This window comes from Triticum urartu, chromosome 6A, assembly GCF_056163025.1.
Source record: "Triticum urartu cultivar PI428250 chromosome 6A, HENAU_Tu73, whole genome shotgun sequence".
Lineage (NCBI taxonomy): Eukaryota > Viridiplantae > Streptophyta > Magnoliopsida > Poales > Poaceae > Triticum > Triticum urartu.
The window spans coordinates 571260631-571276636 of record NC_141878.1 but is presented as its reverse complement, the minus strand read 5'-3'; the positions used below and the strand labels follow the sequence as shown (position 1 = coordinate 571276636).

Sequence of the window (16006 nt, the reverse complement as noted above, 5' to 3'; positions counted from 1 at the left end):
GACTGGTTGCTGGTCCTCTATCTGAACTTCAGACCCATCAGAGATTGCCCTACCATCTTCTCCGCCACCGGCTGCGCCACCAAGGCTGCTACCAACATCAGACATCTGGCCTGCATAAAAATGCAAACCCGATGCGTGAGCTTTCGGTGTGACAAACTATATCAAGACTCTGAAAGGTGGGCGCTACTAATTGGCATCTGAGAAATACAGCAAATTTACTATGAAAATGTGGAACTTGTAAGCTCCATTGCATGTCCCCCTATGATTCCCCAGTAAACCTAGGCAGATCTCGGTGGTCCGTGCGATGCTCAGTGGTGTCTGCATCCATGGGTGCGCAAATCAGCTAAATTTGACCGTCGGACTAAGGGGACTGGCAGGGGACTAAGCAGTAGAACGGATGCAATAATGTCAGGGATCAGCTAGGGGGCATGAAGAACTTACCTTGTGGGGATGAGCAGATGCAGATCTGCACTCCTTGCCGCGATGCACCCGCGGCGCCGAGCCTCCTGTTGACGAACGGCGACCGGCCGAGGTCTGTGGGAGTGAGACGAGAGAGACGCAGTGGTCTGAGCGGATAAGACGAAGAAGAGGAGGTTGGGAGAGGCAGCGGCATGTTGGTACTGCTCGGGGTTTGGGAGCTCGACCGGAATAATAAAAGATAATAAAAACCTAGTGATGACGCGTGTACAGGCGATGCCGATGGTGCATGAAAACGACCGGAAAAAAACAAACAAAAAAGTTGCTGCCGCATACTGGTTGACTGCTGGTGATTCCATCAGTCCGTGAGTGAACAGGGCAAGCCATTCTCTATACTGTCACGTGAGACATCAAAACTTTAAGTAACCATAGAAGCCTTCATTAACATTAACAGGCACAAAATGAGATCCATTACAGCTTCCCATTACAGCAAACGAGTCACAGACCATTACGTTTTATCAATACTACTAAGACGGCAGTACACGACTTAACTAATACAAATACACGGCCATGGTATATTGACTGGTCAAACCATCATGCTAGCGATAAAACAAGCCAACAGACAAGGTGAACAACAAAGAGGATCGTAGCTTCTAGCGATCTAGGAGGCCGAGGAAGAGGACCGGCATCCCAATCCCGAACAGAGTTGCGATCAGGTTCGCCGCCACCAAAACAACAGCAAGCCGCGCCATCTCCATGCAGCAACGGGGGTGATTGGCGAACCGCGCCGGCGCCGGATGATTGTTATCCATCTGGAACGCCTCGCTCTGAGCCTCGGCAAGCCCAGCTGTGCCCGCTCCAACTGCCTGCTGGGAACGAATCCTGTTTCAGAGCTGCATTCCCTGACGACTAGGGGAGGCAGAAGCGTTGTGCTGCACTCCGAAATGGCGATTCAGATCAGGACGGTAGGTCCTGTTGGATCTGATGTATTCGCAAAGACCAACCTGCCCAAAAAAAGTCCAGATCTTTGGCCCATGAGTACAAGGCGACGAGAAAAAATGACCATAAATTAATCTGCTATAAGAAGCTCTCACATTTTTCTTGGCGCACTTGTAGGCGTTCTCACCGCCCCGCGCAATCCAGGTGATCAGCTGGCCGCCGCAGTCAGGGCATGGAATGAGCGGCAGAATCTCATCGTCGTATCCAGTCGACGCGGAGGCAGACATCGGACCAGTCTACGGGAAGAGAATAGATTGAAGGAGGGGACAGCGGAGGAAGGCAGCGAGATTATCAGGCTTGAATCAAGACGAGCGGTAATATGTGTTGGGGAACGTAGTAATTTCAAAAAAATTCCTACGCACACGCAAGATCATGGTGATGCATAGCAACGAGAGGGGAGAGTATGATCTACGTACCCTTGTAGATCGACAACGGAAGCGTTTGGTTGATGTAGTCGTATGTCTCCACGGCCCGACCGATCAAGCACCGAAACTACGGTACCTTCGAGTTCTAGCACACGTTCAGCTCGATGACGATCCCCGGACTCCGATCCAGCAAAGTGTCGGGGAAGAGTTCCGTCAGCACGATGGCGTGGTGACGATCTTGATGCACTACCGTCGCAGGGCTTCGCCTAAGCACCGCTACAATATTATCGAGGACTATGGTGGAAGGGGGCACCGCACACGGCTAAGAGTATGATCACGTGGATCAACTTGTGTGTCTTGGGGTGCCCCTGCCTCCGTATATAAAGGTTCAAGAGGGGGAGGCAGGCCGGCCATCATAGGGCGCGCCAGGAGGAGTCCTACTCCCTCCGGGAGTAGGACTTCTCCCCCAATCCTAGTTGGAATAGGATTCGCGAGGTGGGAAAAGAGAGAGAGAGAAGGAAGGGGGCGCCGGCCCCCTCTCTCCTTGTCCTATTCGGACTAGGGGGGAGGGGAGCGCGGCCCAACCCTGGCCGCCTCTCCTCTTCTTCCACTAAGGCCCATTAAGGCCCATGTACCTCCCGGGGGGTTCCGGTAACCTCCCGGTACTCCGGTAAAATCCCGATTTCACCCGGAACACTTCCGATATCCAAATATAGGCTTCCAATATATCAATCTTTATGTCTCGAACATTTTGAGACTCCTCGTCATGTCCGTGATCACATCCGGGACTCCGAACAAACTTCGGTACATCAAAATGCATAAACTCATAATATAACTGTCATCGTAACCTTAAGCGTGCGGACCCTATGGGTTCGAGAATAATGTAGACATGACCGAGACACGTCTCCGGTCAATAACCAATAGCGGAACCTGGATGCTCATATTGGCTCCTACATATTCTACGAAGATCTTTATCGGTCAGACCGCATAACAACATACGTTGTTCCCTTTGTCATCGGTATGTTACTTGCCCGAGATTCGATCGTCGGTATTCCAATACCTAGTTCAATCTCGTTACCGGCAAGTCTCTTTACTCGTTCTGTAATACATCATCCCGCAACTAACTCATTAGTTGCAATGCTTGCAAGGCTTAAGTGATGTGCATTACCGAGAGGGCCCAGAGATACCTCTCCGACAATCGGAGTGACAAATCCTAATCTCGAAATACGCCAACCCAACATGTACCTTTGGAGACACCTGTAGAGCTCCTTTATAATCACCCAGTTACGTTGTGATGTTTGGTAGCACACAAAGTGTTCCTCTGGTAAACGAGAGTTGCATAATCTCATAGTCATAGGAACATGTATAAGTCATGAAGAAAGCAATAGCAACATACTAAACGATCGGGTGCTAAGCTAATGGAATGGGTCATGTCAATCAGATCATTCACTTAATGATGTGATCCCGTTAATCAAATAACAACTCCTTGTTCATGGTTAGGAAACATAACCATCTTTGATTAACGAGCTAGTCAAGTAGAGGCATACTAGTGACACTTTGTTTGTCTATGTATTCACACATGTATTATGTTTTCGGTTAATACAATTCTAGCATGAATAATAAACATTTATCATGATTTAAGGAAATAAATAATAACTTTATTATTGCCTCTAGGGCATATTTCCTTCAATATGGTCACACCCGCCGCTAGTCCAGAATCTGCGCCCTTCCGGCCCAGTCTGTTAGTGGGCATCTGATCCATAGCCCAGGTACCTAACGCCGTAACAAGCCGGCAATGATAGACGTGGGCCTTTACAACTGTTCACCACAAGGAATACGGGAATAATACCTGGGCCAATACAGAGTGGGTTGTGGATCACGAGGATTGCCGGTGGCTGGGATACCGATACCACCTGTGCTTGAGCACAGAAGATCACTTTCGGCCACGTCTGGGGCTATAGCCCCAGTTGTCCCAGGGCCATTTTTGCCCTTATGCCCCAAAGCCTTCTCTCTCCTGCCCTGAAATACTTTTTCCATCATCCGTTTGAGATGCTCTAAGAAAAGGAAGCACACTTATTGTGACATAGGAGTGGCGTTACAGCGGCATGGCCAGCAACGGGAAGCCAACCACAGAGCCAGCCAAAAACATGCAATCTCGCAACGAGAAGAATTGGCTTATGGAAGGGAAAAGGGATGGAGCCTCATCACCAAGGATCCAGGGAACTCATGAAGGTGGCAGCCAAGATGTTTAATCGAGCCCTAGCTAGGCTAGGATCACTCAAGGCATGGTGATGAGAATGTTAAATCCTCTATGGAGAATAAGAAACGTGTGTCATTTCTCTGTTGAATTTTAGATGTTGCAACTACAAAACCTTGATGTTTATCTTCATTACTTTTTTTTTTACTTTTTTCATATAGTTGTGGTAAAAATTGAATGAATCGATCCAACCAACTTTATTCCATCGACGATCATAGAATATATACAAGGGGAACGGGGTTGACGAAGAGATGTGTCTATTCGTGCGAACGTGGTGAGTGTCGAGACAGTTGCCATACGGCCAATCACATGAGGCACTTTAAAAGGAAGGATTATCCTTTAGTTACAAGAATAAATAAATCCTAACACTCCCTAATCATTGCTTGTCCTTGTGGCCGATCATCCTTGGAATAATCTTCTTGAAAAACCATGTGGAAAAAATTAAGGAGGAATATACAATATGCCATGAAAAACTTCTACAATCGCAGTGTGAAAATGGCATATGCGTTCACGCTTGTACTAATATATATTGCCTCATAAAAAACCTTTCGTGAGAAATTAGTAGGAAAAACTCACAAAAGAAAAGACTGCAATACTGAAAATTTGTTGATCTTAGCAGGTTATTGGTGACCCCTCCCCCCTCCCCCTTGCGGAATTAACTTGGTAATGGATTGGTGAATAAATTAGCGAGATTATCACATGAATTTATTTGCAAAATATTATTTCACCATTCATTTTGCACTTCAAGGAACATCACTGACCTTTGTTGATCATAGCACTCCTTCAAGGAGTTTCAGAGTGATAGAGGACTCCCCCCCCCCATCATGTACTCTTCTTTCAGAGCAAGATCAACATGGTGTCGAATGAAGTGCAAAGCACCATACTTTGCCATATTTGTGATAGCAGGAGCTTCCTGAGAAGTTGTGCTTACAGTTGATCATATTCCTGGCAGCCAAGTTAATCTTGATGTCTATTGCCCAGATTAGATAGCTTTTGCCATCAATGACAAGATCAGCAAATTTCATCTTGGATATGTAAAACATACCTTGCATGAAGATATCACACACACTAATTTACTCATGTAAATTAATTACGTGTAAAATAAGATACTTGATTCAAATATAAAGGTGTTTTTAATCCAAGCATCATGAAAATATTTACTTAGTTGCCAGATAAGGGAGGCGACGGGGCGATTTTGTCCCATCAATTAACCGCCGCCAATCTTAATCCAAGCGTCAGCCGTAGCCACCTCCTGGACATCAGCCGTCGTCACCTCAATGACAAGAGATAGAGAGCCCCGGCGCGCCATCCTCCTCCTCTAAATAAGAATCAACACGGAACCTCGTCTCGTACAACACTCCATTGAGTGCTCGTTCGCAAGTCCAAGATCTGTCGGGCTCGATTCCCCTGGTCGGCGAGTGGCACCAGCCCTCGCCAGAACGATGAAGCGGCCGCGACATGGCGACTATGATGTGGAGGATGGGACAGCATCATTCCACTGCTACCATAGCGCATGCCCTTAGATTGATTGACCGGTCAAGGAAGATTGTCTACATAGGATGCTCACTCGAGGCTAAATTTCGTGTTTTGACCCTTTTCTGAAACTTAATCCAAATCTGACCCTAATCTAAAAATTTTCGGGATCTGACCCTTTTGCTACCGCCAGGGTCCATGGCGGTAGGGTGTAACAGCCTACCGTCAAGGTCCCTGGCGGTAGGGTTGCATGCCCCTACCGTAAATTCCTCGTAAGTATTGAACACAGTGCGTGCTCGTGCCTACCGCCGAGCACCTTGGCGGTAGGGTTGTGCTGGCGGTAGGGTTGTTTCCTACAGCCAAGGTCCCTGGCGGTAGGCTATTACACCCTACCGCCATGGACCCCGATGGTAGTAAAAGGGTCAGATCTCGAAATTTTTTTGAACTAGAGTTAGATCTCGATTAGGTTTCAGAAAAAGGTTAAAGCACAAAATTTTGGAGGTAATAGCACTGCAGGTCCCTAAACTTGTCATAGAGGTGATAGTTTGGTCCTCAAACTTGAAAAAGCTGATTGTCTGGTCCTTGAACTTGTCATGGAAGTGCAAATTTGGTCCTGAACGAATCACAGCTCGCCAAATGGAGCCAGCTGGGCTAGGCCGGTCAGGGCCGCGTATTTTGCAGTTTGCCCCCTGCCTTTAGCCCTAATCAACCCGCACTACCCACCTGAATCAACATGCTCTTCATCCTGCGGCTGTGCCCATTCCCCCATCCCCTTTTCTTGTTCCAGTCAATGAAACAAGGACGCAGCTCCGTATTTCCATACCTACACCCCATAATACTAGGACAACCCCGTACGCAAACAACCTGCGAGGAAAACACCTCAGAAAATAGCGCCAACCACACTAAAAAAAATACGACTGCACGAACAAATTTCAGAACTCATGGTTGGCCGTCGGATCTCTTTCAGCAATTTTCAAGTTGGAAATAATAAACGTTGCTATCCATAGTGACCTGCAAGTGTTTGATTGATTCTTATCCAATATTTTGAAATAGTACATGAAGACATATACATGAGAAATTGAGAATCCAAATTTGCAAGCGTTGAGATTACATCAACGAGTTGCAAGCCCGTTATGCAATCTATTTTAAACATAGTAATTTCCGAACAATGGGAGAGTAGCTTCAGCTTTGCAAACCAGTTTTGCAACTTGCATTGAGATTGCTTCAGCCTTAGGCCAACTCCATCGCGCGACCCTATCCTGTTCGGCCCCATCCGTTTGGGGTAAAACGGATAAACGAAGCGGCTCAGCGCGCGGGAGCAAACGGACTTTTGTCCGTTTTGTGTTCGCTTTCGACCCATCCGCGGCCCAAACTTGCGCCGCTTTGAGGGTGAAACGGACACCACGTGGACGCGTGGGTCGTCTGCGCGTGTCCTTCCCTGGCCCGCCCGTCGGTGGCACAGGGCGGGCCTTTTTCTATCCGCCCCCCTCCCTCCCTCCGGCCGCACCCCCTCTACTCTTCCCCACTCTTCCCCCTCACTGCCGCTGCCGCTGCCATTGCAGCCGTGCAGTTCGAACGCGAGCTCGCCCAGCCCCTTCGCCGCCGAGTTACCCAACCACGGCCACTTGGTTTGCGCACCCGCCAGCCGGATTTGGGGCGGATCCGGTCGGTCTTGAGCTCGGCCGGCTGTGGGAGGCCGGGCACCTCGCCGGAAAGCCCTGGCAGGGCCGCAAGGCCACATGCAGGCAGTGGCTCCTCCTCTAGCCGCTCGGATCTGCACCGTCGGTGGTCCGCCGGCAGATACATGAATGGCGGTCGGCCGGGCTCGGTGCTTGCCCAAAAGCTCGCCGGCGCACCGTTGCCACTCATTAAGTGCGACCACTGCCCAAGGATGGTCGTGCGCCGCGTGTCTACAACGCCGGAACATACCGGATGGGTGTTCATCAAGTGCTTAAACGATGGGGTATGCGCTTTTTTTAGCTTCGCTTTGTGCTCTAGATTTGACTAGTTGTGCTAACTTCAAATTTTGTTGTGTAGAATGGATGCAAGTTTTGGTATTGGGAAGAAGAGTACATCAATATATTGATAGAGTGAAATTTAGTACATGTTCGTGCACTTTTAGCTAGCATAGAGGCTTTAATAAATGAGACAAGTGCACTTGTTGCTAGATCAGAGACTAGACACGAGACTAGGTCTGAGGAAGCAACATCTACTTCTGGCTTGAAGAAGAAAGAAGGATGCCAGATTGAGCCTCCTCCACAGATCAACAATGAGTGCATCGAGAAGGCCCTAACCCAACTCAAGGGAGCAGTTATGAAAATTGGGTATCTTCTAAAATGTATTCTTGTGGTTCTTGTTTTCTTTAGTCTTGCTTTACTAGTCAAAATGCGATGATGTATTTTTCATGTATCAAAAATGAATGATGAAAAAAAATTAAGGACTTGCAAAGAAAAATGTACGCAGGGTACGGCCGGGATGCGTCCGTGCGCTGGACGCACGGCTACCACATCCCAGGACAGGCCCGGACACAACCCCATCGCCCTACCCAAACGGACAGAATCCAGACAAAACGGACGTCCGTTTAGAATCGCGCGATGGAGTTGGCCTTACAAGAAGATGCCGTAGTGTCTGCAACTCTGCATGTGCCTGCCAATGTGCCTGCCAAGCAGCACAGACAGCCGGAGGCACGGCGACGGGCATCCGCTGATCCTGCTAATTATCGTGACACCTCCTTGGTCCGATCTCTAAATCTCAAAACAAAACCAAATCAGCCTAACCCAGCCATCCAAAAGACCAAAACGCAAGGGGACGCTGAAATTACCCACATCGGTGTCTGATGTCCGGGTCGACAGCGTAGAACTACGATGGCTACGCCTCGGAAAGGTCGATGCCGATGTAGAGCAGCAACGCAAGCACGACCTGCTGCAGCGCCATCACAGTTCTACGCCGACGACCCAGAATATGTACAGGGGGGATTGGCCAGCACGACCTTTCTGCTTTAGATTAGTCATTTGTTCTTTATTTTTGCGAGGGAGATTAGTCATTCGTTCGATGCAATTAGCCTCCTGACTGCAAATTGTCTTGGGCCTGAAATTTAGGATCTTTCCATGTCCTTCAAATTGCAAATTCGTTGATTGATCTGGCAAAGTTTCCCATTGTTTCTACTTGTATCTATGGTGAGGTTTGTTTCTGTGTTCCCTTTATGTTGGCACACAAACCAGGGAGATTGGCCGAAGTTTCCCCACAGATTTAGTCACAAGTATTAAGGAGGGAGAGGGAAAATACAGGCATACAGGGGTTGTTGCCCTTTTTTCTGGCAGGAAAAGAGGCGTGGGCTAGAAATTTTCTGCAACCGTTGGATGAGAAAAGGTGGAAGAGGAGCACGGATGGGAGCAGGCAAGCCGCGTCCGATGCGGAGAACGCAGGCCTGGCATGGTTACTACTTTGCCAAAAAAAATACTGACGTGATCATGGGCGTCGTGGCACCAACCAAAACAAGCTGAAAATAGTAGGATTTTTGCGAGAAGGGAGGAAATGATGTGGAAATACTCTCATCATATCGCAACGAGCAAGAAAATAAAAAGAGGACAAGAAAGACAGCGACAATTTGAACTACAGATGAAATCAGGCGTGAGGGACCATGGAGAACATATCTCAATATAAAAATACACATGAAGGGTATCTAGACTAGACTTTAGGGTGGGGAGTTGACATGAGTGATAAGCTATATCAAAAACAAAGAACAAAAAAAGGTGGGAAGAAGAATAAGCATCAAGAATAATAAGAGGGGGTCAAGAATAATACTCCTTCTATTTCAAAATATAGTGCGCCCGCGCTTCCTGAGGTTCAATTTTGACCATAAATTTAACCAACGAGACCAACTGCGGCGGGAGAAAAAATTATACATAATTGAAAACTTCTTTCGAATACGAATTCACTGATATAATTTTTGCTCCCGCCGCAATCTGTCTTGATAGTTAAATTTACGGTCAAAGTTGAAGCACGGGGATAGAGGAAGCACTACATTGTGGAATGGAGGGAGTAATAGTTAATTCAGGTGGGTAGTGCGGGTTGATTAGGGCTAAAGGCAGGGGGCGAACTGCAAAATACTTGGCGCTGACAGGCCCAGCCCAGCTGGCTCCACTTGGCGAGCTATGATTCGCCCAGGACCAAATTTGCACTTCCATGACAAGTTCAAGGACCAAATAACCAGCTTTTTCAAGTTTGAGGAACAAACCATCACCTCCATGACAAGTTCAGGGACCTGCAGTGCTATTACCTCAAAATTTTACTCTCACCCAACGCCATTTCATGACGAATTCCGCTGACGTACTCAACATGACCACACGTCACGTCACAGCCGGCTCTGTCGGATGCAAATGGATTTTTGCTAGATATAAAAACCTGCATTCAACTACGGCGCCCATAGTTGACCGGAGAAAGACTTGCTCGTTGACCGGAGGAAGACTTGCTCGTTGGCTTGTTGCTTCTTCCCTTCCTCGACGACTCTGTGAGACTTTTATGATAGAACATGCAGGGCCGAGGCTCGGCAGCTTGTCCCGACGACTCGCGCCGAGCCAAGTCGTTTTCATATACTGTAGTATACAATCGCACCACTCTAGATTTTTCACCAGTCGCTGTCATGGCATTCGCCATTCTGCATCACAATGATTAAGAAAAAAAAAAGACCTGGTTTGTGTATGCTCCCTCCGTTCCAAAATATAGCGCGTCTGCATTTTCAAAGTTTAATTTTGATCATAAATCTAACCAACGAGACCGACTGCTGTAGGAGCGAAAATTATACCAATGAATTCATATTCAAAAAAGCTTCAATTATATAATTTTTGCTCCCACCACAGTCGAAGTACCTATAATAAGGAGAAAGGAGATGAGGATCCAAAGAACACACCTACGGAGAAAATATCCAAGTAACACTGTACCTAGGAAGGCTGTCGTAGTAAAAACAACAGAAGAGAATCATGACCAGGCCGAACAGCATCTGTCCAACGATGATCTACACGAAGACATCCAAAAACGCAAACGCGTACTCTGGTCACCACGATGTTTCCGATCGGCTTCATCTCAAAAAGCTAGGCAAGAATAGCTTAGTTTATTTGACCAGAGAAGACTTTGGTTCCTTACTTCACTTTCTCCGATGACCGCTGACGTCCGTCCGTCCGCAGAGGCTCAGGCTAGGCACCTTCGTCCCGACGACGCCCACGCGCCGAGTCAAGTCGTCGTTATATAATCACCACGAAACCATTCGCCGGTCGGTAGTCTGCATCACAATAATCAGAGTAAGAACAGGAAGCGAACCACGGCCGTTGAGTGAGAGAATGGAGTGTGGTGGCGTCTCCGCCGTGCAGGTGCAGCCGGCAGCGCCCATGGATCAGCCCGGCCAGCCGGCAAAGCCGCCGGTGCAGCCATGGGAGTACAGCCTGCGGAAGTACCTCCTGCTGCTGGCCGCTCTGGTGGTCACCGTCACCTACGCCGCGGGATTCAGCCCGCCGGGAGGCGTCTGGCAGACCGCCCAAGACGGCCAGCCCGCCGGCGACCCCATCATCCGCGGAACCCACTACCGCCGCTACCTCGCCTTTTTCTACTGCAACGCCACCGCCTTCGCCGCGTCCCTCGTGGTCATCGTCCTCATCCTCGTCCTTGCTGCCCGCCACGACAAGAAGGGGAAGGACAGCCGCTGGGTCGTTGTGCCCCTGCGGCTGGTCATGGTGCTGGACCTGCTCAGCCTCATGGGCGCGTACGGCGCCGGCACCTGCCAGGACAAGATCTCCATCGTCTACTCCGCGGTGCTGGTGGCCGCCATCTTCCTCTACGTCGCCATTCTCAAGATAATGGACTGGTGGTACCCAGACAACAAATCCGGCTCCGACTGCGGCGGCACAATGTCCGCCACCCCCAACAGCAACTCCAACTCCGGCGGCGTGATGTCCAGTCCTAATCCTGACTCTGACGCCGGCACGATTGCCTCCCCCGTCCGTGACTCTGACCCGAATGTCAGAGAAGGAGAGGACCGCAAACGCGAGGCCCTGAAGAAGCTGAAAGCCGACGAACGGCTCCGCAAGGTCCTGATGCTCCTGGCGACGTTTGCGGTGAGCATCACGTACGTCGCCGGGCTGAGCACGCCGGGCGGCTTCTGGGACAGCACCGGGACCAGCTACGGCCCGGGCGATGCAATCCTCAAGGACCGCCACTGCCCGCGCCTGACGGCGTTCCTGCTCTGCAACACCACGGCGTTCGTGGCGTCCCTGGTCATCATCATGCTGCTCATCATCGACGGCAAGAAGCTCCGCGAGAAGACCGCTCGGTCGCTCGTGCTCTATGGGTTCATCGTCGTCGCGCTAGTCAGCCTTGTCGGCGCTTACACCGCTGGCAGCTGCAGGGATACCAAAACCACCATCTACGTGGTCTCCCTGGCCGGCGGCATTCTGGCAATGGCATACATCCTACTCTATGCTTTCTACACTTTAAAGTCTTCTCGTTCCAGTCCAACGCAACAAACGGATGCACTTCAGCGGACTGATGATAATATCAGGTACTGTTTGCAGTTACTCTGCAACTGAACTGAACTCTGCTTCTTCATTCTATGCAACTGAACTAAACTGAACTCTGTTTCTTCGCGACTGAACTGAACTCTGTTTTTTCTTTGGCCGCAGTGGTAGAAAGGGTCTGGACAAGGCTCGCTCTCTTGTTCTACTGCTCGCCACTCTTGCTGCCACCATCACCTACACAGCGGGGTTGGACCCACCAGGTGGCGTTTGGCAGGACAACGGCCACGGGCATATGGCCGGCGACCCGATTCTAATCACAACCAACATTGGGAGGTACAGGGCCTTCTACTACTGCAACTCGGTTGCGTTCGTGGCCTCCTTGCTGGTCATCGTCCTTGTCCAGACAGAGAGGCTGATCAAGCACCACGTGCTGGAGGCAGCCATGATACTCGACCTGTTTGGCCTCATCGGCGCATATGCCGCCGGGAGCTGTCGGGACGTGAATTCCTCCATTTATGTCATGGCTTTGGCAGGTGCTGCCCTGATCTATGTGGTGATCCATATTGTCTTCTTCACGCTGGAGCTGGACCACAAGGACAAGAAAGACGACGATCAAGAAGATGAGTTGCTGGAGAAGAGGCGCAAACGGTTGCTCCTGTTCGCGATCTTGGCTGCAACCATCACCTATCAAGCCGGCCTCACCCCTCCTGGCGGGTTTCTTCTCCAGGACGACACGCTCGGGCACCACGCCGGTGACCCGATCCTCTTGCACAACTACCCAGTCCGCTACCATGCCTTCTTCTACTGCAACTCAGTGAGCTTCATGCTGTCCATCGCCCTCATCATCCTCCTGGTGAACCCGAATCTGTACAGGCCAGCCATACAAAGCAATGCACTATCCGTTTGCACGGCCGTGGGCTTGTTTTGTTTGATGGGGGCCTACGCCGCCGGAAGCACGCAACACCGCAAGACATCCATCTACATCTTCGTGTTGGTGGCTGTGGTCCTGCTCGTTGCAGCCGGACTGCTGCTGGTATTTTTGCTGAAGAGAAAGCTCAGCAATGCGGTAGTTGCGCCACCCAGAGAACAGAACGAAGAAGAAAGGAAGAAGGAGGTAGAAGAAAAGAATGAGGATGAAGAAGAAGCGAAGAAGCATGCGAGGCGCAAGTACCTGATGCTGCTAGGCATCTTGGTGGCGAGCGTAGCCTACCAGGCCGGCCTGGAACCGCCCGGCGGGGCGTGGCAGAACAACGACAACGGGTACGAGGCGGGCAACCCGGTGATGAACGACAACAGGAGGCCCCGGTATCTCACCTTCTTCTACAGCAACTCCATTTCCTTTGTGGCTTCCATCGTTGTCATCATCATGTTGCTACCGCAATGGCTGCCAAAGAAGAAAGAAGGAGAATGGGAGAAATGGTCGCTGAGGGTGATGAACTGGATGATCCGACTGGACCTGTTTGCTCTCCTAGTGGCCTATGCAGCCGGCTCCAACAGGGGGTTGAAGACATCCCTTTATGTCGTCGCACTCATCTTTGCTGTGCTGGGCTACTTTGCAATCCATACGGTGCTGGCATGTACTGTTTGTCGCCGCGAGAGGCGCCAAAGCAGCTCTGTAGTGTAGTTCTACCATGTAGTGTAGCTCTACTATGGCCCTCGTCTGAGCTCTGTAGTGTAGATCTCTAATCAGCACGCCCTACTCTAGCTAGCTCTGCCCCCTTGCTCAAGGACTTCATCGAAAAGCTTCTCTGTTTTTAGATTCCTAGTCTAGTTGATGTAATCGGATAATCGGATTAACCTGAATCCCAATTGGAGCATGCTAACATTGTTTGTCGACTCACTGGGCCGGTCTGTCTACATCTTAATCCAATTAATATGCATGGTAGGTGACATTTTCCTGACCCTATCTGCACTTTATATCTCATAAGAACTTGAATGGGGAGTGCATGAACTGCAATTGCATTTGTATTCAGGAAAGTGAACCATTTGTTGCAACAGAAACATGCTTTATAAGTCAGGTCAAGAGGAAACATAACCTTAATCCGTGACCAAACTCTAACGGCGCAATCTCCCTGGTGTGGCAATTCACCGAACACTTGCAGGGCACCCGGCCCTGTATGCAGGTGCAGGGCTGAGCAGGCCGCCGTCGTGAGTAGCGTGGTTACCGTGAAGCATCAGAGCCGGGCGCCATTTTGGCTGGAGAGGATTCCTCGAGCGTGGGTCGCCTCGATCGGAAGCAGTTGCGGGAGCCGACGAGTGGATGGTGCGCGAATGCAGGCGCTGAGTTCAGAAAAGCGCGCGAATCCAGCTCCGAACCCGCCCCGCTCGGCCGCTCTGTCGCTGCGATCTTCCACGCCAAGGACACACAGCCGCGCTGCCCGGGTGGAGGTCGGGATGGGCCGTCGCCGGCGATCGCCGGGAAAGGAACAGCGCCTAAGGCCTCCTGCGCGGCTTTGTCTCCTCTGGCCGAGCGCGAGCGGTAGGATGGGCCGAGCGAGCAGACTCGGGTTGGCTTAACAGGATCGATACGGTGCGGGTATACGCGGCCGGTTGGTTTTCTGCCGTCAAATCACCGTCCCATTTTTTTTTTGACATGGTACTCATATTAGTGCGGGTACTAATATTACTATATTATATACTCTCTCGGTCCCATTTCTTTTGACATGGTACAATCGAAGTTAGCTCACATACAAGCATACACTCATCTCTGTAAACGTATGCACACACATCTTATCCATATGAGCACCTCCAATAACTAAGCCGTTATAACATTTTGAAATTTTACGAAGTCACTATATGCGTCTCGCAGTCGCCAGGAACATCTCCTCCCATTGAACGAACATCATTGAAAGCCTGAAATAAATCTAAAAATAATGCTAGCACCAATATCAAATTTAATACTTGAACCGTGATGAGCTGGAAATAGCATTGTCCTCCTAACTCAATCACATATTGGTTCACCTCTCTGTCTCATATTAATTTACTATCAAATCTAGACACATTTCAATAGTAGCTAGATATACCCATTTCAGCATCAATTAATATGGGATGGAGGGAGTATTTTTCTGACAGATGAAGACGCTCAAACATACACACATACACTTGCTCATGAACGCGCGCATGCACGCCTTATCTCTTTGAGCACCTTCGAGAGATTGAGCTGCCATAACATCTCGAGATTGGTGAAGTCGTCACAGACGCCTTGGTAGTCCCCCCCCCCCCCCTCTGAAAAATTGAGGAGAAATATATAACATGCCATGAAAAACTCCTACAAACCCAATGTGAAAATAAGGAGAAAATGCCATGAAAAACTCCTACAAACCCAATGTAATAAAAATGATAAAATGACATGCAGTTCATGCTTGTATTGATATTGCCTCATGAAAAACCTTACATGAGAAATTATTAGCGAACTCTCACAAAAAAGAGTGCAATACTGAAAATCTAATGATCTTAACAGGTTATAGCCTAGGAGCCCCCCCTCCCCCCCCCCCCCACACAAACACACCTCGAATTTTGCAAGTCACGAAGTCACCTCACACCAGTTCAATTTACATATTTATGAAACTAAGAACCTGGTAAGGGATTGATAAATAAATCGGCAAGATTATCACATGACTTTGTTTGCAAAATATTTATTTTCCCATTCTTTTTGAGCTTTAGGCAACATTACCGACCTTTGTTGATCATAACGCTCATTTAAGGAGTTTCAGAGTGATACATGGCTTTCCCCCATCATGTACACTCTCGGAGCACGATCAAGGTGGCGTCAAATGAATTGCAAAGCAGCAAAACAGCATACATTGCCATATCTGTGATAGCATGAGCTCTCTGAGCAGTTGTGGTATAGTGCTGATCAGATTCTTGGCAGCAAGTTAATTTTGACATCTATGGCCCCGATTAGATAGTTTCTGCCATCAATGGCAAGCTCAACAAATTTCTTCTTGGATATGTCAGCCATACGCTGCATGAAGATATCATGCATATTA

General features: G+C 49.3%; 1 protein-coding gene across 1 annotated transcript; it reads left to right on the top strand.

Moving 5' to 3' along the window:
• The first annotated feature begins 10772 nt into the window (after window positions 1-10772).
• Window positions 10773-13857, top strand: LOC125515176 (uncharacterized). Its single transcript, XM_048680615.2, has 2 exons — window positions 10773-12061; window positions 12183-13857. Exons 1-2 carry the CDS (start codon window positions 10848-10850, stop codon window positions 13639-13641), a joined length of 2673 nt encoding a protein of 890 aa, XP_048536572.2. The 5' UTR covers window positions 10773-10847; the 3' UTR covers window positions 13642-13857.
• The last annotated feature ends 2149 nt before the right edge of the window (window positions 13858-16006 follow it).

Coding starts and splice junctions, on each gene's coding strand:
- LOC125515176 (XM_048680615.2), top strand. CDS start 10,848: ATGGAGTGTGGTGGCGTCTCCGCCGTGCAGGTGCAGCCGGCAGCGCCC. Junction 12,062..12,182: donor CGGACTGATGATAATATCAG/GTACTGTTTGCA, acceptor CTTTGGCCGCAG/TGGTAGAAAGGGTCTGGACA.